This window comes from Amblyomma mixtum, chromosome 5 (assembly GCF_055824585.1).
Source record: "Amblyomma mixtum isolate Tamu chromosome 5, ASM5582458v1, whole genome shotgun sequence".
Taxonomy (NCBI): Eukaryota; Metazoa; Arthropoda; class Arachnida; order Ixodida; family Ixodidae; genus Amblyomma; species Amblyomma mixtum.
The window spans coordinates 80,664,954-80,690,695 of NC_143016.1; the positions used below are offsets into that span (position 1 = coordinate 80,664,954).

Genomic DNA, 25,742 nt, shown 5'->3' on the forward strand with positions numbered 1-25,742 from the left:
CGAGCAGCCGCGTTCCAAGGAGGGAGACGCTTCGCTTTGAGCGCTCCCAGCCGCGTTCCGATGGCCCCGCGTACACTAACGATCCCTTACACGCCCTTCCCAAGATTCTACAAAGGGCTCAAATGCCACTTTTAGAATTATAACAAAGGGATCGGTACGGGTCACAAAACCACCCTGTGGGTGACATGCCGCAGCTACACCAGCACTGGCACCAACAAAACCAAAAACAATAAATGCACAAGGGCACGAACACAACATTACGCAAAATGCACACTCAAATACGCACAGTGGCATGCCTGCCGTGCGCCGTAACACGGAGTCCAAGTTGATGGGCTGTACGCAGTTCACCAGCATGCACACCCACGTCCTGCTCGACACACACACACACAGAGGCACTCGAAACTGGAGCGTTCAGTAGCACTCGCACGACGTCCGTAAGTGGCCACGTGAGCCTCCTTAGTCGCACCGAGCGTCCCTGTGTGCGTTTCGAGTCAACACGTGTCTCGATCGACACGATTAACGCCTAATGTCCGCTACGCTCACTAGACTGATGCCACAGCGGGGCAAGAACTCAAAAATTGCTGCCCTCCAGGATCAAACACTTTATGATCCTCGATATGTCCAAATCCTTGACTATGCGACGGCCCTAAGGGTACGCCCTCATCGGCGCGCCAGTACGGACTGCGTGCTGCGTAAGGAGCATAGCCCCTGTCCAATGTAATCATATCAGTGCGGCCGCTTCTGCCACACGGAATTTGGCGTACTGCAGCACGGAACGTACTGCTCCACGCGCTGACTTTCAACGTGAAGGCCACGCACCTGCCTCTAGCTACTCTGCCTCGCTTGGAGCCATTTGTACCTTTACTGCACGGGCAAACCTTGAAATTGCCGCTCCGTGCTTGATCGGCGCTTGCCGGCTTCGTGGTATAGTCTGAGGCTGCATGAGCTCCCTGGCAGTCGCTTGACCCTAATTTGCCTTGTGGCAAGTCGCCACGCATCTCCTTGTCCTCGAAGGACCTGGTGGGACACCCGCCGGGTGCGTTCAACAACTGCGCGGCACTCAGTCCAGTCGGCACATCAGGCCAACCTTCGTTATTTGCCTCGGATGAAAGGTTCCTGGCGTCAATAGCGCTACGGGACACTTTATGCCCTATGCCTGACACAGTGTGCCGCTGCGGCAACGCTAGACTTCCTTCTTTCACTCGCTCGCCGATCTGGCGTCTGTCTTCACTGGTCGTTTCACGCTGGACCAACTGCTCTTTTTCGCAACTTGCCTGAGACCGAGTTTTTATTCCGGAACTCGCGCCCTCGTCCCTGGTCTTATCTGGGGTAGAGCTAACCTGTGCAGCTGGATCGTCGGGGTGCGCGTTCACCGCCTCTAACACCGCGACGCTGCGTTCCATCAGGCTGCTTTCTTGAACTGCGACTCCAGCTTCGCAGAAATCGGGCTCACTTTTTACTTCTGCCTGGCTGTTTTCCTCACCTGTGCTTGACAGGCATATGCCTTTGCCTTCCAGCACTGGCGGCCTCTCCGCTCGGGACTCGGAGCAGTTCTCCCTGGCTAGTTAGCTAGCTCTCCTAGATTCTTTGAGCTTAGCCAGCTCGAGCTCTAGCTGCTGGCGCCTTGTTTCTAACTCCTGCAAATCCGGAGGTTTTTCCTCGCATAGCGGCGCCTTTCCTCCATTCACTTTTGCAAGCTCTGCCTGAAAATAAGCCAAGCGCGCCTTCGCCAGTTCTACTCGGTACTTCACATCAAGTGAGGGCCGGCTTGGATAACTCTCCATACCGCCTTTCGTACCCCTCAGCTGTCCTACCGGCTCGAACACAGGGACGTGAACAATGCGACCAAGGAAACTCACGGTTTCGATGCGTCGATCCGCGTTGCCAGCTTCCTGGTGCCGGAGTCCACCGCCACTTTCACCGCACGCTGCGATGAGCTGTCGCACGCCGCTCGTCCTGTGCCCGCGGTCGTCACTTGCTGCGACCCGCCGGTGACCGTCGAGTTCTCGACGCGCTGCTTCCTTGACCGGACGCAGTACCGCGTCGCTCGACTACTGCCGTGGTCCTTACGTCCTTGCCGCCGTCTCTCCGCAGGTCCTTTCTCGAACGCTGCTGTTGCCTGACCGTCGCCTTTCTCCCTGCGTTCAATCTTCTTCCTGCGCCGTCTTCTGATGGCCGCAGGATCCTCGTCGACTGCGCCAGTAAAGATCACAGGTTCTTTGTCTTCCTTCCTCGCACCAGAGGTGCCCCGCCAGAGACGGTTGGTTTCAACTCGAAGACTGAAGCTTGATCTTCGCACCAGGGGTGCCCCGTCAGAGACGGTCTTGTGATCAGTCGAGATGCAGGGATAAAAAAGGCAATAACTGAAGATTTATATACAAATATTTACAGAATATACAAGTTAGATACAACGGCAACAAGACAAACAACCAAAAGGTGGATCTGGCTAATACTAGGGGAGGCCCCTACTCGGCGTTGCCGAAGATGCGTAGCATCTCACCTTAGCCCAGAACCCTGCTTCCGGCTCCGGGGTTCGGGTTTAAAGACCTAAAGGCCCAGCCCACATTTCGTAGCAACCAATCATGTTACACTCCTCACATGATTGGTTTACTGAGAGCATGGCCAGCCCTCCAGCTTCCGTAGGGCAAAACGCCCTTTCCATTGCAAATAAAAGTGAAAAACAGACACACTTTCGCGCCAGCACGTGCGCGAAACGGTACCGCGGGGCGGGGGACACCCGTAGTTCCCGGCGCGTTCGCGAGCGGCCGCGTTCCAAGGAGGGAGACGCTTCGCTTTGAGCGCTCCCAGCCGCGTTCCGATGGCCTGAATAATTACTTGCTTTCAGCTACCTGGCATGGTTATATGTATGACCACTCAGTCTTGCTGCATTTAAGTTGATGGAATTCTATACATGTGAGAATCTTTTTTCTTTTTTACTTTTCTCACAGGTGTGGGTTTCCAGGTTGGCCAGAGGACACCTGTCAGGTATCTGGTCCTTCAGGTGCACTACGACAATCCGTTGCAAGGTAGGTCCTAACCCTGAGCACCTTGTTCTTCTTTGAGTGCTTGTTTATGCTTTCCTCTAGCCGTCTTGGGCAGTGCGGCTTCCTGTAGTGTGCTAATATTTGTTTGATCATGCGGCTATACATTCAACGCCTATATAGTAACTCTCTGTATGTAAGTGCGCATGTCGAGATAAGTATAGTTTTGTTTCGTGCGCAATGCCTCTTCGAGCTTTCAGAATAAATGAGTTCAGTGGGTAATGACAGAGTAAAAGTGAGTTGGCATCTAACCTCTGGATCGAAAAATAACTGTCTCATCTTGGCTGCAGATCTGATGTCATCATGGGTGTTTTTCTAATGATTCAAATTTTTTTATGCTTAGACTGAGTATCAATGCTTTTGTTGTTGTTCATTGTGGTCACCTCATGGTTTTTACAGATGGTGAATCTGACTCCACAGGTTTGGAATTGCAGATTGATTTGCAGCCGTAAGTGTCGTATTGTGCTCTTTCCTCTCCCCTTGACCATTTTCTTTTTTTTTTTTTACTCTCTGCTCCTATTTTATGGGAAAATAAAACACCTCCTGTGTTAGTAATGTTAACATCCAAGTATATCAGTAGCATTAAAAGCCCCCGGAAAGAACTGGTGTTTATTTTATTTTTTTATTAAATGCCAGTGAGCTTTGATAGTAAGTTATTTGTACTGTTCTGAGTTGTTTCTCTTTTCACGTGCAATTTTTCTGTGCAGGCAGAGATACTTGGCTGGCATTCATGTACTGTATGCCAAGGATAGAACCATTCCTCCTGGTCAGCCAAGTAAGCTGCTTTGTCTTTCATTTTTTGTTAACCGTTTTCACTTGCTCACATTCATCTACAGTCGTGCCTCGTTAAAGGTGCACTTAAGAGGAATTTGAACTTGTCTTTTTGCCGCGGGAACTCGATCTACACGTTCCTAGCATTCTTAGAAACAGTGACTTATTGCTCTGTGTGGCCGATCTCCCCAATTAAAATGAATTAACGTCCGGCTCCCGCCTTTCTTTTTTTAATTCTGCCTCGTACGGTGGGCGGAGTCGACCAAAGCGTGGAGCGCCTTTCACCCAGTCCCGTGGCGGCTTGCCGCTCTGCCATCGGCGGAGTAATACGTAGTAGTCCGTAGTAGCAAATAGTCCGCGCGTATTTTTATTTCTTCGGGCTTATTTTGCGGCTATATTATATGCGAATGAAACTATTTATTCATGGAAACCTAAAAAACAAAATAAAGCGAAAGCAAAGCCTCCACGGGACTGGGTGAAAGGCGCTCCACGCGTTGGTCGACTCCGCCCACCGTACGAGGCAGAATTTAAAAAAAAAAAGGCGGGAGCCGGGCGTCTCAGTAGGCTAAGAGAGCGAGGGCAAAGCGAAAGCAGAACTGGCGCTTGCGTCCCTTGAGAGTCTGTGAGTAGTACCGTCGTGAGACCGGACGGGTGTGGGATGAAGCCCACACTCGCACTGCGGGTACGTAGGCGGTAGGTCCTGCTTGCAGGGCCGGCGTCAAATCCAAGACGCTTAATAAAAGTTGGTAGAATCGGGCTCCCGCTTGCAGTGCGGCGCGAAGGGATTACCCGAAGTCGAGGGCGCTTCGGCGTCTGGCAGGGGTGCACATCACAGAGGTGCACCACGGGGAGTAGCGACCCCGCCTGTCCGAAGCTCGTGGGTTGGACCCACACACGACCATCGGGGTGGCAGTAGTACGCCAGTCCGCCACGCTCGATGGGAGGGCTTTCGAGCCCGAGGAAGACCAAACCTAAATTGGTACAAGGGCAGTCTCTGGTGAGGGGGCGCACCAAGCACTTTGTGCAAGAGACTTGCACTTGGGAAGTGGCCTGGCCCTGGCTTAGTCTGTGTATGGCCGGGGGAGGCTGTTTTGGCAGGCCGAAAACTTCTTAACCGAAGCGTGGCCTTGTGGTAGAGCATCCGCCTCGCATTCGGGAGGTGCTGGGTTCGATCCCCAGTGCCGCCGGGTACCCACCGGTTTCTTTAATGGGAACAAGATTTCCCCTGGCCTGGTGCTCGGCTCTTCTAGGGTCAAATGCTTGGGAAAAGGGTCTTAGACCAAACAGTTGCCTTGACGGATGAGTGATAAGTTCCCCCGCCAAGCAACCATAAGTCCGCCTCGTGCGGCATAAGCCCAATTTGTGGCCCTTTTTTTTTTCACTTCTCCCAAACGTACACCCCTAAAGGAAGCCGAGCGCCAGGCCGGGGGACGCTTGTACCCTTTTGACCGGTGGGTGCCCGGCGGTGGGTTGGTTTCGAACCACCCACCTCCCGCAGCCGAGACGGGCGCTCAAACCACTAGGCCACAACTGCGGTTTAATTCGTTTCCCCAATTCGTTTTAATTGGGGAAATCGGCCGCACAGGGCAATAAGTCACTGTTTCTAAGAATGCTAGGAACGTGTGGATCGAGTTCCCGTGGCAAAAAGACATGTTCAGAATCCTCTTCAGTGCACCTTTAATACGTACACGTTTGTTCCCAAGCAGAACTATCCATAAAGAGAGTCGTACTAGTAACTAACATGAAGAAAAAAAAACCTGTTTGGGATTATTGTCTGCTTCTGTGAATAGTGGTGGGGACTGAAGTAGTATAAGTACTAGATAAAATTGTGGGCGCTCAAGGGGCATTTTCCTGGTTGCCATTAGTTTTAAAATAATGTGATGCAGTTGAAAGTGCCTATGGTAGAATGTAACTCAAGAAGGCAGCGGCAGACGCCCCTCAATGGATACCCTCCAGCCAATGGCGTCTACCAATTGTCATTAGTCGTGGTTAATCCTACTTCACGAAGGCACCTACCAGTCACCTGTGATGTCACACTAGAGGATTAGCCACAGCATCATGAAGATTTGTCAACACCATTGACTGGAGTGCCTCCTTTGAGGGGCATTCGCCACTGCTTCTTGGGTTGTGTCCAACTATTATAGTGGTCTGAGACATGTCACGATGTCTTATGGCTTGATGACGTATCTCCTATTAGACTGCTCTCATACCATGAACCGCTAGTACGTATAGCATGTATTTGTACTAAGACAGCAGACAGCTGCTGACATACACAGTATAGAGAGCTTCCCAAGCTGCCATTCATGCAATATGACACCTTGTAAGGGATGTCGACCGGGTACCATGACACTGGAAAGCATGAAACCTCAGAACAGAGCCATCATCCTGGTACTTGCACTTCTGCACTGCTTTTTCCTAGTGTCCAGCACTCTAAAAAGCTGAATGGAATTGTATGATGCGAAGGAGATTTTGTTCTCATCACAGTCTGTATTAACGTGACAAGATTACATGGACTCTGATATTATTGGCTGTGAGCATTTTTGCTCTGTCCATTGTCTGAACAGTGAAGTTTCCATATTACCGAGGTGAAAGTACATGGAAAAGTTTGGTCTCCTGAAAATTTGTCCTTAATTTGAGTCGTCCATATTAAAGGGGATCCTATTAATGGGGCATGACTGTGTATTAGTACTGTGGGAATAAGCAGTCATACGAAATCGCCTGGAATCTATAATTGTACTTCACGACCAGTACCAAACTGTGACATAGTAAAATCACCATTACTCGAACAACTGCTTTAACCAAACGCACTCTTTATTTGGACCAGCTTTAGATAAGTATATAAATGTGTTCACTGGAATGAAATATACATCTGATTGTCACATTTGCAGTAAATATATTGAGCTCACTGCAGGTGAAACCTTTATTACGTACCATGAGTTGTATCACCCCTGTAACTGACCATGAGTGCATCGAGCCTGCATGTTTCTTTTCCAGCTCTTGCCTTGTGGTCCGTAAGTACAGCATGGCAAAGTGGATGCCTGTTAGCACAGTTCTGGGCTGGCTGGTTTGTTAGAGTATTTTCTCACAACTGGGCAAATGATGGAACACACACGAGCGATTGAAGGAAGATGGGCATAATCGACAATGGGTGTACCCAGGTTCCAATTAGTAAATGTGCTAACTGTTATTGTAGGTTAGCTCTGGCTTGTTTTTAGCCTTAGGTCCCAGGAATACATGTGTTTTCATAAATACTATCTTTCATATTTTAAGCTGGAGATTTCTCACAGTGAATGCAGAACAGTTAAGAAATGCAGTTTCCAGATGCAAACTTTGCTGGTTGAGTTCTTAACAGGAGCCTAATGTAGGTATGGTTTCATGTTTTGTGGGGTTCAACGTCCCAAAGTGACTCAGGCTATGAGAGACGCCGTAGTGAAGGGCTCCGCAAATTTCATCCGTCTGGGGTTCTTTAACGTGCACTGACATCACACAGTACACGGTTCTCTAGAATTTTGCCTCCATCGAAATGCGACCGCTGTGGCCGAGATCGAACCAGCGGCTTTCGGATCATCAGCCAAGCGCCATAACCACTGAGCCACTGCGGCTAATATTATCGAACAAATGCTCACTTTATCGCCTTTGTCATGTTGTGGGACCTCTCTGTGGCTTGAGAGTGAACTGATATACATGAATAAAGCTGTGCAGAACTTAACTTTCGCAGGCTGCTAAAAGCTGTGAGGGACACCATAAGAAAGGCATCAAATCATTCTTGACTTTCTAAGGTCCTTAAAGTGGCTACTGCTGTTCCATTGCATCAGTGATATATGAGTAAACAGCTATGATTCACACCCACATGAGCATAGCAACAAGGCTACAAAAGAAGCTGTATACCTCTGTGTATCATTTTCACATTTCACCCTCCCTGGGAAGACATGCTAACAATATGATAGTAAGGCCATTTCCTCAGCTAAGGCTTGTCATATAGCTACATGCTTTCCCCCCCCCCCCCCCACTCTTTCTAGGGGAGCATGCACTGAACCCCCCCTCCCGAAAAAAAAATTTCCTTGAGCACCTCCCAAAAGCGAAAGAAATTTCTGGCTACATGCCTGTATAGCTATCAGCGTAAAATTTATGTCGTGGTTTGCAGATCAAGCTACCAAAGCCAGACACGCCAAGGCTTATTCTTGCAACTTTTATTTCTTTTGAATTGTAAGCTTAGTCTGTTGCAGCAAAGTTCGTTGCTTCATTCGTCGTGAAAGCAGTACTGTCGTGTGTAGCTTTCCAAGTACTGTAGAGCATTCTTTTCTTTTTTTTCTGAGCTGCATTGTGCATCTGTGGCTTTCCCCCCTCTGCAGACTTCCCCGTGGATGTCAACTGTGTGGCCAGCCGAGAGGAGGCCATCTTTGTGTTCGCCTACCGGGTGCACACTCACTCCCTGGGGCGGGCAGTCTCCGCCTACCTGCTGCACAATGGCCAGTGGTCCCTCCTGGCCAAGGGCGACCCGCACCAGCCCCAGGTAGTCACAGAATTGCCTGCCTGTTTAACCACAAGTTCATGCGAGCACAGAATGCATCACAGTGGTTAGCTAGTTAGCAACAGTATCCAGAGCATCGCAAAGTGACTTAGCTGCATTGTGTGTGACATCACTGTTGGATGCCTATAGAGCCTCTTTCCTCGATGGTTAACCCTTTCAGGCGCTTTGTACACAATTGTGCAAGCGGCAAACTTAACGCTTTTGCTGAGAAACTGGGCACTTAACAGGGATTTCATTATTTCAGTCAAATTGAGCGCCTTTCTTGTTGCAAATAACTTGCTTTTTTGTACTGTGTAGGGAATGCGGTAAATATTATTTTAGATAAGAGTGAGCGTGGTAGCATTTTTTCTGCTGTTTTTGTGCAGACAGATTTTGCTGCGAGTGAAAACAACGATTGTTTTTGCTCAGTTTTGAGGGTAATGTGATTCTTAGTAGCACATAACGATTCCACGAACACTTGGGGGTTTATCTGACACACGAGAACATTTCGATGTTATTATTTCTAACAAATCTGACACTTTGTACAGAATTCTCCACATCGTTGTAAAAACTTACTTGCTGGGCTTTCACTCTCGAAAACTAACAAACTCCCTTTCTTGAGGCCTGAATATACTACTTAGATGAAAAAACAATTCATTTCAGTCAAAACAAAAAATGGCGCCTGAAAGGGTTAAACCATTTGGCTGGTGAAGCTATACTCCGTTTCATACATAGCAGGCAACGCTGCGGAGGTTGCTGAAGTTGTGCGTCTGGGAAACCATGTTACTCTGCCGCATATCATTCGTTCTTCTCAAAACTTCAGTCAGTGTTTGGACGAAAATAAAGAGCGGTATAAAACGATATGGTAGCATTGAAAACCACGGTCGAAGCTGTCAGGCGCTCTGTGTGCGGGCTCTCTGGCCATAATTTTCACAGAGTGGGAACTGCTTTTTGGGCGCGGATTGAGTAGGAGTGATCCGCCCTACCAACCGCGTATCATACCGCCACGTGTACTTTTTCTTTTCAAAGTCTGAATGAGCCGCAGGACGAAAATGTGGCACGAGGTGCCTGTCGCGCCACGTAAGATTTGTCACAACGAAATATTCTTGTGTTCGCTTCGGTTGTATGGCAAACTACTTTTTGCGCATGGGCTTAGCCTGAGCGAACAGTCACGCTAGCTTTGACAGCGTTGCCTGCTATGTATAAAACAGAGTATACTGTTTCATGGTGGTCCACTCCTTGCCATTCCTCCTGCTCTCCACCATTTGGCCCACTTCTCTCCATCATTTGGACGTCTTCAGTATGGCTTTGATGACTTGATTGAGTTTCACTGTGAAGTTCGTTTCTGGTTCATGGAATTTCTGTTTCTGTGGAATTTGGAATTTTCCACCTAAAGCGAGTGTGAACATTTGGTTCACCAACTTTGTAGCTCTTTGGCAAAGTCGTCAAATGTTTGGTTCACCAACTCTGTAGCTCTTTGGCAGTCATGAAACATTTGGTTCACCAGCCCTGTAGCTCTTTGGCAAAGTCGTCAAACGTTTGGTTCACCAACTCTGTAGCTCTTTGGCAAAGTCATCAAACGTTTGGTTCACCAACTCTGTAGCTCTTTGGAAAAGTCATCAAACGTTTGGTTCACCAACTCTGTAGCTCTTTGGCAAAGTCATCAAACGTTTGGTTCACCAACTCTGTAGCTTTTTGGCAAAGTCATCAAACGTTTGGTTCACCAACTCTGTAGCTCTTTGGCAAAGTCATCAAACGTTTGGTTCACCAACTCTGTAGCTCTTTGGCAAAGTCATCAAACGTTTGGTTCACCAACTCTGTAGCTCTTTGGCAAAGTCGTCAGAAAACTGTTCATTTTTCAGTCTGGCTTCTTCACACAGGAGGGAAGGTGCACATATGCTGCATGCAGCAGCCTATTTTTGTTGTCTAGTTTTGCTACTTTGCGCTTTGTTTTCCTGTACCCTTAATGTGCAGCTAGAAATGCTGACTAGAATGGACATGCAAGCATTCTTATGGCTGCAAGGCAATTAGCAGAAAAACATAAGCCTCTGCTGCTTCATGATTGTGGCTTGACTGCCTGACCAAAATATGAAGAACTTGCTACTTAGTTATTTTTTTCTTCTAGTAGAAAGGAGACAAGTGGCTTCAGTTTAGTCACTAAGTTTGACCTTCTTGTTGCTGCTTTTTTTTTTCAGGCTTTTTATCCTCTGAACAAGACTGTACCGGTAAAGCCAGGTGATGTTTTGGTAAGTACTACTCGCATTTCACATCGTAGAACCAGCACCGTAGAGGACGACAGTGGGTTGGAACTGGCAATACTTTGCAGGCATCCCGCTGCACATACAACACAATGTCCAGGAAACTGCCCACAGAAATTGGGTGAGTGTAATTTGCTTGAAAATTTTCTTCACTGCCACTGAATGAGTACCCAAAAATGGGCTTTGCAACATACATTGCCTCTCGGTCTGCTTGTAATGCATTCGTAAGCTGCTGCATGGGCAGGTTTGCTAGAGGCGCAAGAAGTCTTTAGCACAGCATGAATGGCACGACGATGAGAGTGGACATCAAAGTTATTACCAGACATTGTTACTTTCATGTTGAAATTCCTCACCCATAGTTACTTAATGTTTTCCTCACAGCGGCTGTGTATTTTGCTTGTGTGGGCAGCCTTACCACAAGCAAAACATGCAAATTGTGGCCTTGTGAAAAGCTGTTCACAAATGAGAGGCTTCTTAATTTGTTTTGTTCTCATCTGCCCGACTGTGAAAACACATTTTTTTTACTAGTATGACGTGCTAGACTCCTGCTTTCGTGGGTTGGTGCAGGGCCTCTTCTCAAAACATCAGTGTGTAGAAAAAGAAAGGATGTGAACATTGGCACACAAGAGAGGGCAAATTCTTTTCTTTTTTTTTTTGCCTTTGCTGCATTTTCTCTTTTGTGTTCCTGCAGTGAAAGTCACACTGTCGTTTGTTTTTGAATACTGGGAACTTCTCTGCTTGTGAGCGTGGGTGTCTTGTTCATACTGTGTGTATTGGATAGCTGTCTGCTCATTTTCAACATTTTAGATGTTACATTGTCAGTCTGGCTTATTTACATGGACATCCGCTGTGAAAGGGAACATGTTTGTGCCTAACCAATGTAATCCTCAGCATCTGCAGAAACAGGATGAATTGCACACAGACAACACTGCACTATGTCATCTGCCGCAAGCATTGCTGAGATTGCTGCACCTGATACTCACTTAATTACTTTATTGGCTGTTCAGTTTTTCTTTCCTTGCCATAAAGAATGTGCTGTAAGCGTTGCTTCTCAAGAAATGAGTAACACATGAGTTGAGCAAGCTTCCATGCATTCGAGTGAGTTTCTCTAGGTGGCAGATTGGACAAGGATTGGCCCTCTAGCAGGTGACACACTGGAGGCAGCTGCTGTTTTGTCCTCTGTATTGCATTGGCACTACTGTGTTTACTGGCGTAATGAACCCACTTGCATAATGGATCCACCCCACACTTTTGCCGTTGAGAATTTACTTTTTTTTTTTTTTAATGATAGCTTTTTTTAGTGTGTTGCTTAGTGTGCCAAGATGCTGCACACCGATAGCATCACAGCATATGTCTTTTGACAAGAGCTCCTGCAGGAGCAGCATGCATGGTAAACTTGGCAGAGCTCTGAGATACTATGCGCCCTTGACAGGGCTGGTCGGGCCCTCGCTTGTTTATTATTTATTTTTTTTAATTATGTAGCAGTGAGTGCATCAGTCATGAGTCTTGCTTTATGTATTCATGCAGGCCGGGTGCCACACAAGAGATGTGCAACCTGTACCTGATGTACTACGCGTTGCGCTCGAGTGGTCGCACATCAGGCCAGTGTGAGAACCTGGAGCGACCAGCCTTGGTGAGCCAGCTTCCACTGGACAGCAGCGGCGAGGACACCGTGGTTGATGGCTTCCCATCGGTTGGCAGCCATTATGGTGAGCCATTGGGAAGCCCTTTCTTAATAGTCTCTCTCAGGCTGTAAAGGCTGACTTTCATTTGGTTTCATAGGTAGTTGAAGCGGTGCCCTTCTTGATGTATTACGTGGCCAGAGAGTTCTGTACAAATTGTAAATTGTAAATTACAGGTTTTAACAAGCCGAAGCGACACATGAGCTACTATGAGGGATGCCGTAGTAGAGGGTTCTGGATTAATTTAAACCACCTGGGGTTCCTTAACGTGCACTGACACACCTTGTATGTTTCACCTCCATCAATACGTGACCACCATAACCGGGATTGAACCCGATTCCTTTGGCACAGTAGCCAAGCTCGGCTGCTGTCCCGAAAGACGCAGGTTCAATCCCGGCCGCAGCGGCTGAATTTCAATGAAGGCGAAATTCTAGAGGCCTGTGTGCTGTCCGATGTCAGTGCACATTAAATAACCCCAGGTGGTCGAAATTTCCGGAGCCCTCCACTACGGCGTCTCTCATAGCCTGTGTCGCTTTGGGACGTTAAACCCCAATAAACCAATAAACCAAACCATTAATCCCTGAGCCACAGCAGCGATAGAGAGTTCTTTACATCACGATGCGTGTGTCAGGCCACTGTGCTTCTTTGTTCTCTATACATGTATGCATGCTCCTAGTAGTGGCTTTTGACGCCGCCGCGGTGGCTCAGTGGCTATGGTGCTCGGCTGCTGACCCGAAAGACGCGGGTTCGATCCCGGCCGCGGGGGTTGAATTTCTTTGGAGGAGAAATTCTAGAGGCCTGTGTGCTGTCCGATGTCAGTGCACATTAAATAACCCCAGGTGGTCGAAATTTTCGGAGCCCTCCACTACGGCGTCTCTCATAGCCTGTGTCGCTTTGGGACGTTAAACCCCAATAAACCAATAAACCAAACCTTTAGTCCCTGAGCCACAGCAGCGATAGAGAGTTCTTTACATCACGATGCGTGTGTCAGGCCACTGTGCTTCTTTGTTCTCTATACATGTATGCATGCTCCTAGTAGTGGTTTTTGACGCCGCCGCGGTGGCTCAGTGGCTATGGTGCTCATCTGCTGTCCCGAAAGACGCGGGTTCGATCCCAGCCGCGGCGGTTGAATTTCTTTGGAGGAGAAATTCGAGGCCCGTGTACTGTGCGATGTCAGTGCACGTTAAAGAACCTCAGGTGGTCGAAATTTCCGGAACCCTCCACTACGGCGTCTCTCATAGCCTTAGTCGCTTTGGGACGTTAAACCCCATAAACCAACCAGTAGTGGTTTTGAACTGTCGGAAATGTTAATCTGATCCTTTTATAATTTCAAAAAGAGTCGTTTTTGTCATGGGTGCAGTCATCTTGTTAGTGCACTTTAATTAACTAACAACGATACCTGTTGTGTGCCATCTGTAGCAATGTTACAACGGTTATTATGTTGAAAGTATGAGCACACCGGATCAACGGGCTCAGTCTCAGCGATAGCTATGTTGTTTACATCATCGCTTACTCACTGCCTCATTCCACCAGTGTTCTCGGCCAGTGATGGCTGGCCAGACTCAGAAGTGCGCCTTGGCCAAGTCGTGGCCGTGTCAGTGGACCTGGACGGGAACCTGGTCGTATTCCACCGAGGCTCCCGTGTCTGGACATCGCAGTGAGTGCCCATGTTTGGACTCTGACTTGCTTTTTTCAAAAATTATAAGAGCAGTCGCATCTGGCAGGTGTGACGGAGAACAGGTTGTATTCTTTTTTTACGATGCCATGTGTTTGAGTGAGATGATTTCGCCATATCAGGAAAGAAAGTAGGAGGAGTAAAGGGACGAAGGTTTATTTCAACAGTTCCTCAGCGAAGGTAAACAGTTTTTGTGCCACACCTGGATTATTTCACGCCCGACGTTGGAATGCAATGCCAATTATCTGACCAGTGGGTTTGTGCACACTCGACCCATGCTTTAACTGCAGAGACTACAAGAGCATGCAGCTGATAAAGAAACAATGCTGCTGTGCTGAGTTCTTGAGATCAGATTTCATTTGAAAGGTAAGAAATAAAGAAGAGCAGAAAGCCCCGGAATTTGGCATGTGCACCACTTTGTTTCTGTTCTAGTTGATCTTCCCGTACGGGTCGCATTACATTGAGTTGTGGCGCAGTCAGGAAAGTAGCCTTGTTCATGGAAAGGAGGCTTCTTTGTCAGTACTGGGATTGGTGCATGTAAGCACTTTCAGCTGTTAGTGGTTCTGATAGTGTTTTTGCTGAGTGGAGCTGTGCTAAATGGCTAGTAACAGCAGCTTGAGTGTACTCCTTACATGGTATTAATTTTTTTTGTTAGGCTTAATATCATACTGTGGCGTTGAGTTGTCTGTTGTGATTTTTCATTCACTACTCAAGCTGAACATCAGTAGTTGTCTTCGAAGGAAGGATCGTAACTTGACATGCATTTCTGGTTTATTCTACGAGAGGTAGTTTTAATGCTTTCTTCATCATTTGATAGCTATTTCTTGGGAATTACATAAGGAGTCATTTTGCAAGAACCGAGGTGCCAAAGCTAGCTGTTTAGTGTGTTTTCTTTCTAAACAGTTGGGGCCCACTTTTTATTCCTTTTCTTTCTAGTGAGAAAAGTATGGCATAGGTTATTTGGTGATGCAGGTCTTTTGACTACAACGACGTTTACCAACGTGTTGAGGAGGGCCCCATTCCCGAGTCCACGGTGCTCACCCTTGAGCCTGGAAATGGACACCTGCTTCACCGATGGGGCCGCCAGCAGTGAGTTTTGCTGCTTTTGAGTCAAGAAATAGGCATCCCATGGAAATGCTTATCGAAGTAGGATACTCATGGATAAGGCCCCTAGTGTCCCGTGATTCCACGAAAAATCTCGAATTTGAGCATTTTTCACGGAATTGTGTGTTAGCAGCCACATTCCCTTTTTTGATGCTATTGTTGTTATAAAGATCACATAGGAGTTACGGAATGGTGGAAAAATGATTTTGCGTTATATGCACAAATGGAATGCAAGGGGGCAGTTTGAGAACTCGGGAGAATTTTAAAAGAAGTATTACTACGATTAAATGTAATTTCAGTCTGTTCAGGCCAACCACAGCTAAGGGCCCCCTGTAAAAACACAGATGGTACACTAAAATAAGGAAGCAGCGGATGTGGCAACAGTATTTAAGAGGCAATACTTCAGGTGCGTGCCACAATAAAGTGAAGCCAAGCCTCCAGTGCTGTAGCTTCCCATGCTGCAGCAGCCGTCGTCACTGCCATACCGCTGTCGCTCGTTGTTTAAGCTCCCCAGTTCTATGCCCGTTTGCCCTTTGTGCTCCTGTGTTCCTCGAAGTGCTTTCAGTGCTTTCAATGCTTTCTCTTTGACTACGACCTGCACCGCCCTTCTTTCCATAACCACAGCCACCTTCTCCTTTGCATGCCGAGCACTTTGCTCCAAGGTCTTTAACTCTTTCCTTACCACGGGAAAAACGACCATTTTTCACATGTCTCAGACAACATTTTTTTTTTAGAAAAAGTGTGATAGATAAAATTATATAAAATGCATAACAATAATTCAGATAGAATGCGCTTTATAATGAAATTTATTTGAACACATATTCTGCTTGAAATGCTGTGAAAAAAAAAATCAGTAAACACAACAAAAAGTAAAAAAGAAGAAAAGTTTTGTGTTTATATGACAATAACTTTCCAAACACTTGTACTAAAAAAATTCTAGAATATACAAAACAATTCAAATTCTTTCTAAAACATGGCATTAAAGTTTGAAAATTATAACTTGAATAGTTTTCGAGCTAGAATTTTTTTCTTCATGCCTCTTGAAAAGGCTCGTTTGAGAGTGCCCTTTATATGATTTTTACAGTCCAAGAAAAAAAAATTGGAAGTGTAATGTTATGAGCCAAACGAAAGCTTGGTAAGCGTGGTTTAAAAAATACAAATCAAAACTTACTTAATTTACGTCAAAAATTAAAAAAAAATATATATATAAAACACAACAAGTATAGGTGTGATATTGCGATATATAGTATGCGATAAGTATAGCTGCGATGTAGCTGCAGAATCGAAATCCGACGTTACAACATCTTCGTCCGAGTCACTGCTGCTCGGAGGATCTTGAAAATCAGCTGCAGAGGCTGGAGAATCACGTGCAGCGGGACTCTTCCGAGCGCGCGAAGCGCCCGACCTCGACGCGACGCCATCCTCACCGCGTATTATGTCGCAATAAGCCTATGCTCCAAGGGCACTTCAAAAATGCACGACTGGCGGGGAAATTACGAACTAGGCCGAAAATGGAACTAACCGTCTGAACAACAAACCAGATGCGCCCGCACAAGCGGACAGGAAAAAGAAAGCGAAACTATCAGGCCAACGTTCCGGGATCGGTTTGCGCAGTTACAGCGTCTGAACCAAAATCCGACAATGCAACATCGTCACCAGAGGCTCTACTACTCGTAGCATAGATAATAATTGCAGTCAATGCAGTAGAATTGCGCGCAGCAAGGTTTTTCCGAGCGCGCACCGTCTGCGCGCCCGACGCCATGCACGGAGCGTCCGCGCCGTACCCTCCGCTTCAAGGGCGTTTCAAAAATTCGCGCGTCGTGGGAAAATTGCTCTCCACGCAGAAACCGAAACTGTAGTCTCTGGAGAACAACTTAGATGGCGCCACATCACCGTAACGGCTACAATGAGGAGCTTCGGTTCGCACAAACAGACCGGAACGAGGAATCTGAACGCACAGGCGAGCGTTCTGGGCTCTCGTTGCCCAGTTTGGGCTTCGAAACAATACCTGACGATACAGCATCGTCGTCAGGGTCCGTGCTAATCGATACATCAAAAATATGTGGTGCAAACGCAGCGGAATTGAGTGGAACGGGGTTTTTTCGAGCGAGCGCCATTCCCGATGATGACGGCATGTTCGGAGCGCCCGACGCCGCACACCCAACTTCAAGCGCGTCTCAAAAATTGCTGCTTCTTGGCAAAAATATAAACTAAACAGGAAGTTGAAGTTTAATGTGTGAACAACAAACCGAATGACTCAGCAAGACCGTAGCGGCCGCGGTCGCGCTGCCGTAGCGCTTCGAATTTTTCGATCACCGGTGATCGAAGCACAGTGGCGTGGTAACGAAAGAGTTAAAAAGCTGGCTTCTCCTATTGTTTCTGAAGCCTAGAAGAGGGCAAATACGGGCTGGTTGGTACATGTTTTACGAATTGGAAAAACAGCGCAATCAAAGACGAGACACAAGAGAACGACAAAGCACCAGCGCTGGTGTTTTGTCGTTCTCTTGTGTCTCGTCTTTGATTGCGCTGTTTTTCCAATTTCTGTAGCCTGGTGGCGACGGTCACTTCGGTTAGCTTGGCAAGCTCGAAAAAATATTCATAGCTTGATTCCAAATATAATGAGAGGCAGGGACCCCAGAACGGGGGACCAAAGGTCTGCTGCCCCCAACATTTTTCCAGAGTGTGCAGCACTCCCCCTAACCTCCAACTGCTTGCACTCAGATTAGATTTCTGCCAAATGCTTAAAGTCTAGGCTGCTAAATGTAAAGAACAGTGGGGCCAAGCTAGACGGCTTCATAGCCGGTCGTAAAGTGTTAAATTTCAGTAACCTAAACGAGTCATGTCTCAACAGAAGTTGTTGATTGTCTGACCCTCTTCATGAGCATGATTTCCAGAATTGAAACAGACTATGCGCAGAGTTTTTTAGAGCAGCCAATCACTCTTTTGTGCATCTTTATAAAGCTCTCCATTTTGATTAAAGTTGTATGTGCGTGAACAAATACACCTTTGGATAGTGCAAAGTAAGGAAAAAATGTAAGCAAGAATTAAGAAATTTATTATGTAAATAAAACATGGAACTGCAAAACGCACCAGAAGACTTGCACCCCCTCCACCCCCCACTCAAGAAAAAAAGTTCCGGAGTCCCCGACGCGAGGTGCATTCTGAAGGACTATTTGATGTCTCCTGCAGAATTTCATGAATTCTTTGTTCTCCATTCACGGAATTTAAAATGTTCTGCCATGGACAGTTGGAGTCTTTACCCATGGAAATTTTCACCTGTTCTTTTGCAGTTTGTAGGCATACTGAGTTCATAGAGCCTTCTAGCTTGATATGCAACCTTTTTTGTTCCTCGCATTTGTATTTTATTGTTCCCTTCATATCATGCACACCCTGCGCCACTCATTTCTTCTCTTTATTTCTTCGCTTTGCCATTCAGATTCTTCATGCCTCATGGCCTCACTGTTGACAAAGATGGTTTCATCTGGATCACAGATGTTGCACTGCACCAGGTGAGTGCACTGTTGGGAGGCTGCTTGTGGGTGCAGATTCATTGCATTCAACGAAAGTCGAAGCTACAGCATTGCAGTGGTCACGTATACTTTTTTTAAAGCAGTATACAGGTCTCGTGACTCTGTTCATTGAGCAGCAGTCACTCATTGTTTAGTGTACCTAGATAAGATGGCAAGAAAAGCCCCTGAAAAATTGCAGAAGATTGTCGGGGGCATCCTTTTTTAGTAAGGTTGATGGCTTGTGCTAGCCTGTGGAAAGGAGTATTTATAAATTTTCTACTTTCGAAAGGTGGCCCACTCATCACTGATTGCAGTAGGAGTAAGTCAGTGCAGAAAGCCAACCAGGCAACCCTTACAGCTTAATGATGATGGAAGGTTGTTTTAGTTACAGTGTCTTCAATCACCTTATCATGCTTGGCAGTCTTCTACCTGCCAGCGTGCTTGAGTAGCCATGGTGTTCTGCTGCTGAGTGTGAGGCTGTGGGCTCAGTGCCAATTTGTGGTCGTCATCAGAGCAAAGGATTTAGTATGCATTTTTTTAACACGATAGCGTTAAGGCTGCCATTCTGCAGAAAATCCAATGTTGGCATTGTGAATGAAAATCCAGATGGCAGTTCAGTGAAATTGATGATTGATCGTGAGTGGTTGCTTAGCAGAGCAAACCTGGGTCTAAGCTCCCCCAGTGGCTGTGTTGAGGCGGCCACCTGCCGGGGCAGTAGAGCATCGCTTAACCGCTGCACCACTGCACTAGGAGTGGTATGAGGGCTCCCAGGGGTCTAAGAATGGAGAGAATGACCAATTCCGCATATATGGGCATGTAGGCAGAACCTAGGCAACAGAGAAGGAGTGCTTGCATTGGAGGGATCTCTGATGCTAATGCAATGTGCTCTTAAGCATAGGTTAAGTGTTATGTGATGGTGAAAGAAAGAGAGACAGAATAAACTTTATTGGGAAACTGGTCTTGAGAATGGCTTGATGATCAGATGGGTGGGGTCCTCATTCCAGAACTCCAGTGGCTCGTGCTGAACTGTATCCGTGTCTGCGAAATTATATGCAAAAGGACCCTAGGCCTCTGAAGGGACCCATTAACACCACCATTTCACACCCTTGACGCGGAGCTCAAGTGTCCCCTCAGTTTTTGTTAGCGCTAGCTTCCCGTCCTTTGTATATTTACCGCTTCCTCCCCATCTCTTAATGTCCTTTTTTTTTGCTGTCATGTCCAAGCGTGGCAGATCATGGTGGACATTCCTTGGATATGCTGCAGGTCCACAAGTACCCTCCTGGTGGGGCCAAGATTCCTTTGTTGTCTCTTGGGGAACGCTTCCAGCCAGGAGGTGGCAAACAACACTTCTGCAAGCCAACCAGTGTGGGCATTGCAAGCGGAGGGGACTTCTACGTGGCCGACGGGCAAGTCACTCTTCTCTGGTCATTCCAGTTGTCAATAAGCTGTAATGTGCTGAACATTGTAAGTGTGTTTTGGTGGTGTAGCTGTGCTGTGTGAGTGTGTGCTGTGTGAGAGTGTGAAGACAACTTTTGACGGGCTAGCGACATGAAAAGGTGCATTACTTTCAGCTTTTAAATGGAGGTTCTCAAAATAGGTTCCGTGAAACCCTGTGAGTACTTTCTGGGGTTACCCAAGAGCCTTGCCCCAAACCTCTGCTTTCCTTTACTCCCTTTATTGTGACTCTAATCACACTGTAGTTGTTCATTGCAGACTGCTGCACTGTACAACGAGTCATTACTATTGAGATTGAGCATTTCTTGAAGTGCCCTCGGTGTTCCTTTTTGTGTGCATATTTGGCTGAACGGCATGAAAGCCAAAACATACAGGGCTCCTCAGCATCTCTTGAAAACCATTGGGGTTCCCCGAGGGTAAAAAAATTTGGAACCCCTTTTCAAGAATTACACAATGTGTGTTGTGTGCCAGGTTTGTTCAGAGCATGCAAGCGGTACGCTGAAGTCATGAGAAAAAAGTGATGTCAGACTGCAGCAGCTAAGTTTCACAGGTATATTGGGTAGCGAACAGAAGTTGTGGAGCCAAAGCTAGGTGATCGGAACATTTCTTTTTTAGAGAAATAGAAATCCTCAATTTTCTGGTGCACCGTATCATTTGATTAGCCTTGGTACTCATGGCTCAAAGTGGTGCTGATTATTGCTTTATCTGTTCTTCCCCCCCTACCCAAAGGTACTGCAACTCTCGTGTGGTGCACTTTGACAAGGGAGGCAGATTTCTTCGCCAAATTGGTGAAGATGGAGCATTTGCTACCTCTTTTGGTGAGCATCTCTTTTTAATTCCCTGGCTTTCCCAGTGAAATAAATGTCATGACTTAATTGTAAAGTTCACCAGTGAAAAAAATGGAGTGGGGGCTTTCTTTTTCATTATACTGTAACTTTTGGCATGGTGCTGCGAAGTTGCTCAGCATCCATCATTTTAGAAAAGGTTGAAGAATTCATGTCTTATGCTGTTTCCCGAGCACTGCTTGTTGAAATCTGTTTTCATGTTATGAGCAACGTTTGCTTTGCTGTCAAGTCTTCTCTGTCAGCAAGAGTGTAAAGGTTTTGCCACATATTTGTGTTTGGTTTCCAGTGACTGCCCCACCTGGAAGCTTTGCTATCCCTCACAAGATCATTTTGGCTGAGACGGAGGGGTTGTTCTGCGTGGCTGACAGAGAAAACGGCCGAGTGCAGTGCTTTGACATTCTGGACGGCAGCTTTAAGTTCCAGGTGAGCAAGCATATGAACGAACAAAAGATAGTCTTTGCGTCTTTGTAATGTGTGGTTCAGGCCAGCTTTACAAACTCGCATTCTCCACTGCCACCTATACGGCTTTTAGGCAGATATGTGTGAGGAAAAAAGTTTCACAATTATATAGCCTTTCTTGTGATGTTGTATTTGCCTATGGCAGTGTATTTGCTTAAAACAAGAAGTTGTAAGGATTAAAAAAGTTAAAGCTTCTCAGAAAAGAACACTGGTGTGAGCAAAAACACAAAATATGTTGAGATGCAGTAGCAACACAGCATGCTTACACTGCATTCTGACGTGTGCATCAGGCACGTGTATATGTATGTGTCTCTCTGCATGTTTGTTTGTTTTATCCATAGGGCAGCTATTTTGCCCTTGTGCATTACAGTTATGAATGTAATAGAATCACTTCCCACTTTCTTTATTTGCATCTCGAAAGTTGTTTTAAAATGGTGTACACCTGTTTGTCACATGAATGAAATATGTTTTATTAGCGATGTGAAAATATTTTAAATTCTGAATACAAATCAAATACTTTTGTTATTCAGTTTGTATTTGATACGAAAAATTTATATTCAAATGAAGCTGTTGCATTTTGAGCACAGAAAGCAAGGCAAGACTTTTCACACTCATTAGTATTTGCACTATTATTTCTTTCTGAAAAGATTTGTCATCTTGTTCAGGATGCCCTGGTATTGAGAATCCATGGCAGAGAGACAGCAGGGAAGATGAAATGCTTGACAGATCAAAATTAACAAGAGGCGAGTGGGAAGCATCAGTCTGCTAGCCAACATTTCAACTAGAAGACTTGTCTTTACCTGTACAAGGGCAGGTTTTCGTGTCAAAACATTGGCTAGCGGGCTGAGTCTTCCTTCTTACCCCTCGTTCATTTTGTGTTGTCTGTACAGAGGAGACTTCTAGTAAGATGCGTGCACATGTAGGAATACTATTCACGTGCGATATGTTTGCCTCTGACAACACACATTTTCCAGGTGTGCATAGCTGGCGCAGATGACAATTCATCACAACTACTAGCAGACATTGCATTAAAAAATGAAGAAGTACCTAGCTATACTGAATTACACTTTCAAGGAATAGTGCTGCTTAAAAAGGGTCTTCTGGTTCTGTTTGGCGTAGCTGCATTGTGGTGGCTGTAAGAATTGTCTGAGCAGCACTCACCACTTCTAACTTGCACCCCTGTGCTGCAGCTGGCCTTGGAGGTGTTCCAAGGCAAGGTGTACTCGGTTGCCTACAGCGGAGGCATGCTCCTGGCCGTGTCGGGTCCCCGTGTTATCTCCAATCCCTCCAGGGCCTTCCTTTTCAACCTGACGTCAAGGCAGCTACTGGCCTCTATGGGCCCTCCTAGCGGGGTATGTAACTGTGTGGTACTACCATGCTCTTGCTTGGAAAGCACATCGAATGAATATGTTCTCAAATTTTCTTTTGCATTGAAGCATTTAGGGTACTAGCTTACTGGGCCATCCATGACTGCTGAGTTCATACAAGCTAGTTCATACGAGCTAGTTCATACGAGCTAGTTCATACGAGCTAGTTCATACGAGCTAGTTCATACGAGCTAGTTCATACAAGCGAGCGCGTACAAGCGAGCGCGTACAAAAGAGTTACTGCAAAAAACGCTTTACAATCTTCGTGCTGTCTTTCTTTCATTGCTGTTGTCTTTTTATGTTGTTTCAGTGAAAGCGTAATGAAAGCTCAGAAACTACTACTGTTAGCTTTTTAGATGACTCACCTTCAAAACCTACCCCTTATTCTGTGTAGGAAGTTTTTTTAGATTACAAACCTTCAAAACCCACCCCTTATTTTGTGTAGGACTCTTCCACATGGTCTTTGCAACTTGGAGGCAAACTTTGTTACTGTAGCTGTAGCAATTCTATTCTAAAGGGAGACCGGGCAAGACCTTCGCTGCAAGGCTGAGCAAAAAGTGACGTGATCAAACCCCCCTTACAGTGAAATTTACAGGACGCCCAAAAAGAGTTTCCTGAAGCGGAAACTTCGTTGTCTCAAAATCAGCCTGGAACAGTTGCAAATTACGCTAGGTAGTTCGTATGTAACGCTTATTTTCATTACATAAGAACTACTTAAATGATCAAAAAATCAAAAATGATCGAATATCAGCCCCAACGGCATCAAATGTCAGATCCTGCCAATAATGTAAACAGAGTGAACTTCACAAATTGTTTGTTTCAAAGCAATTCGGCCTGTGCACAGAGACTTTAGCAGTATTTTAGATCAATTGCGGGGTAGTACTAACCTCCCAAAGCTACACTTGGGCTATGAGAGGAGCTGTAGTGTTGGACTTCAGATTGATTTTGACCATGTGTGTTTTTTTAACATGCACAGACATTGCACAGCACAGGGGTGTTTTTTGTATTCCTCTTCCATGAGATGCAGGCAGTGCAGTTGGTATTTGTTCTCGCAACTTTGAGCTCAGCAGCCAAATGCCATAGCTACTGAGCCAGCGCAGTGGGTTAGGTCAGTGCGGGCCCAGCCTCTTATCTTGCTTTTCTTTTTACTTAAGGTGTTATTTATAGCAGTAAACAGAATTGCTCTGCATTTTCTTCTCCTCTTCCAGTCTTTTGTAGCCCCTCACGACATTGCGTGTTCCAAGGACATAGAACAAGTTTATGTGGGCGAGATAGGTCCCAACCGACTGTGGCGGTTTGTCCGAGGTGAGTAAAAAAATGGCAGGGTGCCATTTTTTTGGCATTTTTATTATAAATGATTACAGTTTGCAACTGCAGATACCCCCACATTCTTCTTCAGTCCTCTCAGAATTGTTATCTAAACCTGCTTACTTGTCTACGTGCATGCTTAAGTGGGGACGAGGGTCTCAATACTGGCCTTTTTATTTGTGGCTAGAATCTCATGAAATTTTGCACACAGATGCGTTTTTCTCTTCTGACTTCAGAAATGTAGTTATAATTGAGCGGGTGGTCTTAGATCAAAAGTTATCTCAAATTCTTGAGTGTAATTAGGTAATTTCTTACGCAGCTTTAATAGACTTTCTCATTGCATTTTGTTGCTTTTAATTACATGAATTGATAGCCAGAGAATTCCCATACCCGATGACATCCTTACTTTTTTAGTTTAGGCCACGTATGAATAGCAATTTACAATTAGCTTAACGAGCTGCAGTGTAAGATACTGCGACCTTTTACTCTTGACATAGTATGTCAGGATGACATGCTTTTAGAGAAAAACAAAGAATGTCATCGGGTATGGTAACTCTCTGGTTATCAATTCGTCAATAAAAGCAACAAAATGCTATGAGAAAGTTCATTAAAGCTGCGTAAGAAATTACCTAATTACATTCTAGACTTTGTAAGTTCTAAGACCAGCAGCTCAATTATGATTTCATATTTGGAATCAGAAGAGAAAATGCATCTGTGTGCAAAATTTCATGAGATTCTAACCATAAATAAAAAAGTTAGTTTTAAGACCCTCGTCCCCCCTTAAGGCACATAAGCTAGCATGAGACTCTTGTGCATATCATTGTAATCAGTGGGGCGGTCATCACCTTTCCCTAACACAGTTTTCCACCTCTTATGTAATGATGAAGCAAAGAAAAGTGTGCATACACAGTCAAGCCAGGAATCAAATTGTTAACCTCCATATTCCAAGACTGATGTCTTGCAGGCTGAATCATAGGCAATCAGTGACAATTTGCATCTGTAAGAGCAACCTTCTTTGGTGTCACGCATGTCAAAAGTCAAACAAAGAACAGAATGCTTTGACTGCGGTACAGGTGGAGCAACGATGGCAGTGATGAGCGTGCAATGCTTTGAGCACAATGGATGCCAATGGGTGTGAAATTCGGCTTAATTTTGGTTTTGGGTACCCGGTTGGATGTAGTTACTACCATAGGATGTAGTTAAAGGTGCACTGAAGAGGAATTTTAACTCGTCTTTTTGCCGCGGAAACTCAATCTACACGTTCCGAGCATTCTTAGAAACTTTGATTTATTGCCCTGTGTGGCCGATTTCCTAATTAAATCGAATTAACGTCCGGCTCCCGCCTTTTTTTTTTTTAATTCTCCCTCGTACGGTGGGCGGAGTCGACCGACGCGGGGAGTGACTTTCACACAGTCCCGTGGCGGCTTGCCGCTCTGCCATCGGCGGAATAATACATAGTAGTCCGTAGAAGCAAATAGTCCGCGCATATTTTTATTTCTGCGGGCTTATTTTGCGGTTATATTATCTGCAAATGAAACTATTCACGGAAACCTAAAAAACAAAATGAAGCGAAAGCAAAGCCTCCACGGAGCTGGCTACAAGGCACTCCACGCGTTGGCCGACTCCGCCCACCGTACCAGGGAGAATTAAAAAAAATAGGCGGGAGCCACACGTTAATTCGATTTAATTAGGGAAATCTGCCACACAGGGCAATAAGTCGCAGTTTCTAAGAATGCTAGGAACGTGTAGATCGAGTTC

At 46.0% G+C, this 25,742-nt stretch overlaps 1 protein-coding gene across 2 annotated transcripts in view; it reads left to right on the forward strand.

Annotated features, from left to right (window-relative positions):
* LOC149342788 (peptidyl-glycine alpha-amidating monooxygenase B-like) overlaps positions 1-25,742 on the forward strand; it is a 47,265-nt gene that overhangs the window by 7,696 nt on the left and 13,827 nt on the right. For both annotated transcript variants that reach the window (XM_089545246.1, XM_089545247.1), the window contains exons 6-20: positions 2,949-3,026; positions 3,441-3,489; positions 3,749-3,816; positions 8,165-8,325; positions 10,518-10,568; positions 10,649-10,701; positions 12,108-12,289; positions 13,796-13,919; positions 14,910-15,026; positions 18,478-18,550; positions 19,814-19,956; positions 20,735-20,823; positions 21,137-21,273; positions 22,500-22,661; positions 23,885-23,981. In XM_089545246.1, the coding sequence (XP_089401372.1) occupies positions 2,949-3,026; positions 3,441-3,489; positions 3,749-3,816; positions 8,165-8,325; positions 10,518-10,568; positions 10,649-10,701; positions 12,108-12,289; positions 13,796-13,919; positions 14,910-15,026; positions 18,478-18,550; positions 19,814-19,956; positions 20,735-20,823; positions 21,137-21,273; positions 22,500-22,661; positions 23,885-23,981 (1,584 nt within the window). The remainder of the gene's footprint in view (positions 1-2,948; positions 3,027-3,440; positions 3,490-3,748; positions 3,817-8,164; positions 8,326-10,517; positions 10,569-10,648; positions 10,702-12,107; positions 12,290-13,795; positions 13,920-14,909; positions 15,027-18,477; positions 18,551-19,813; positions 19,957-20,734; positions 20,824-21,136; positions 21,274-22,499; positions 22,662-23,884; positions 23,982-25,742) is intronic.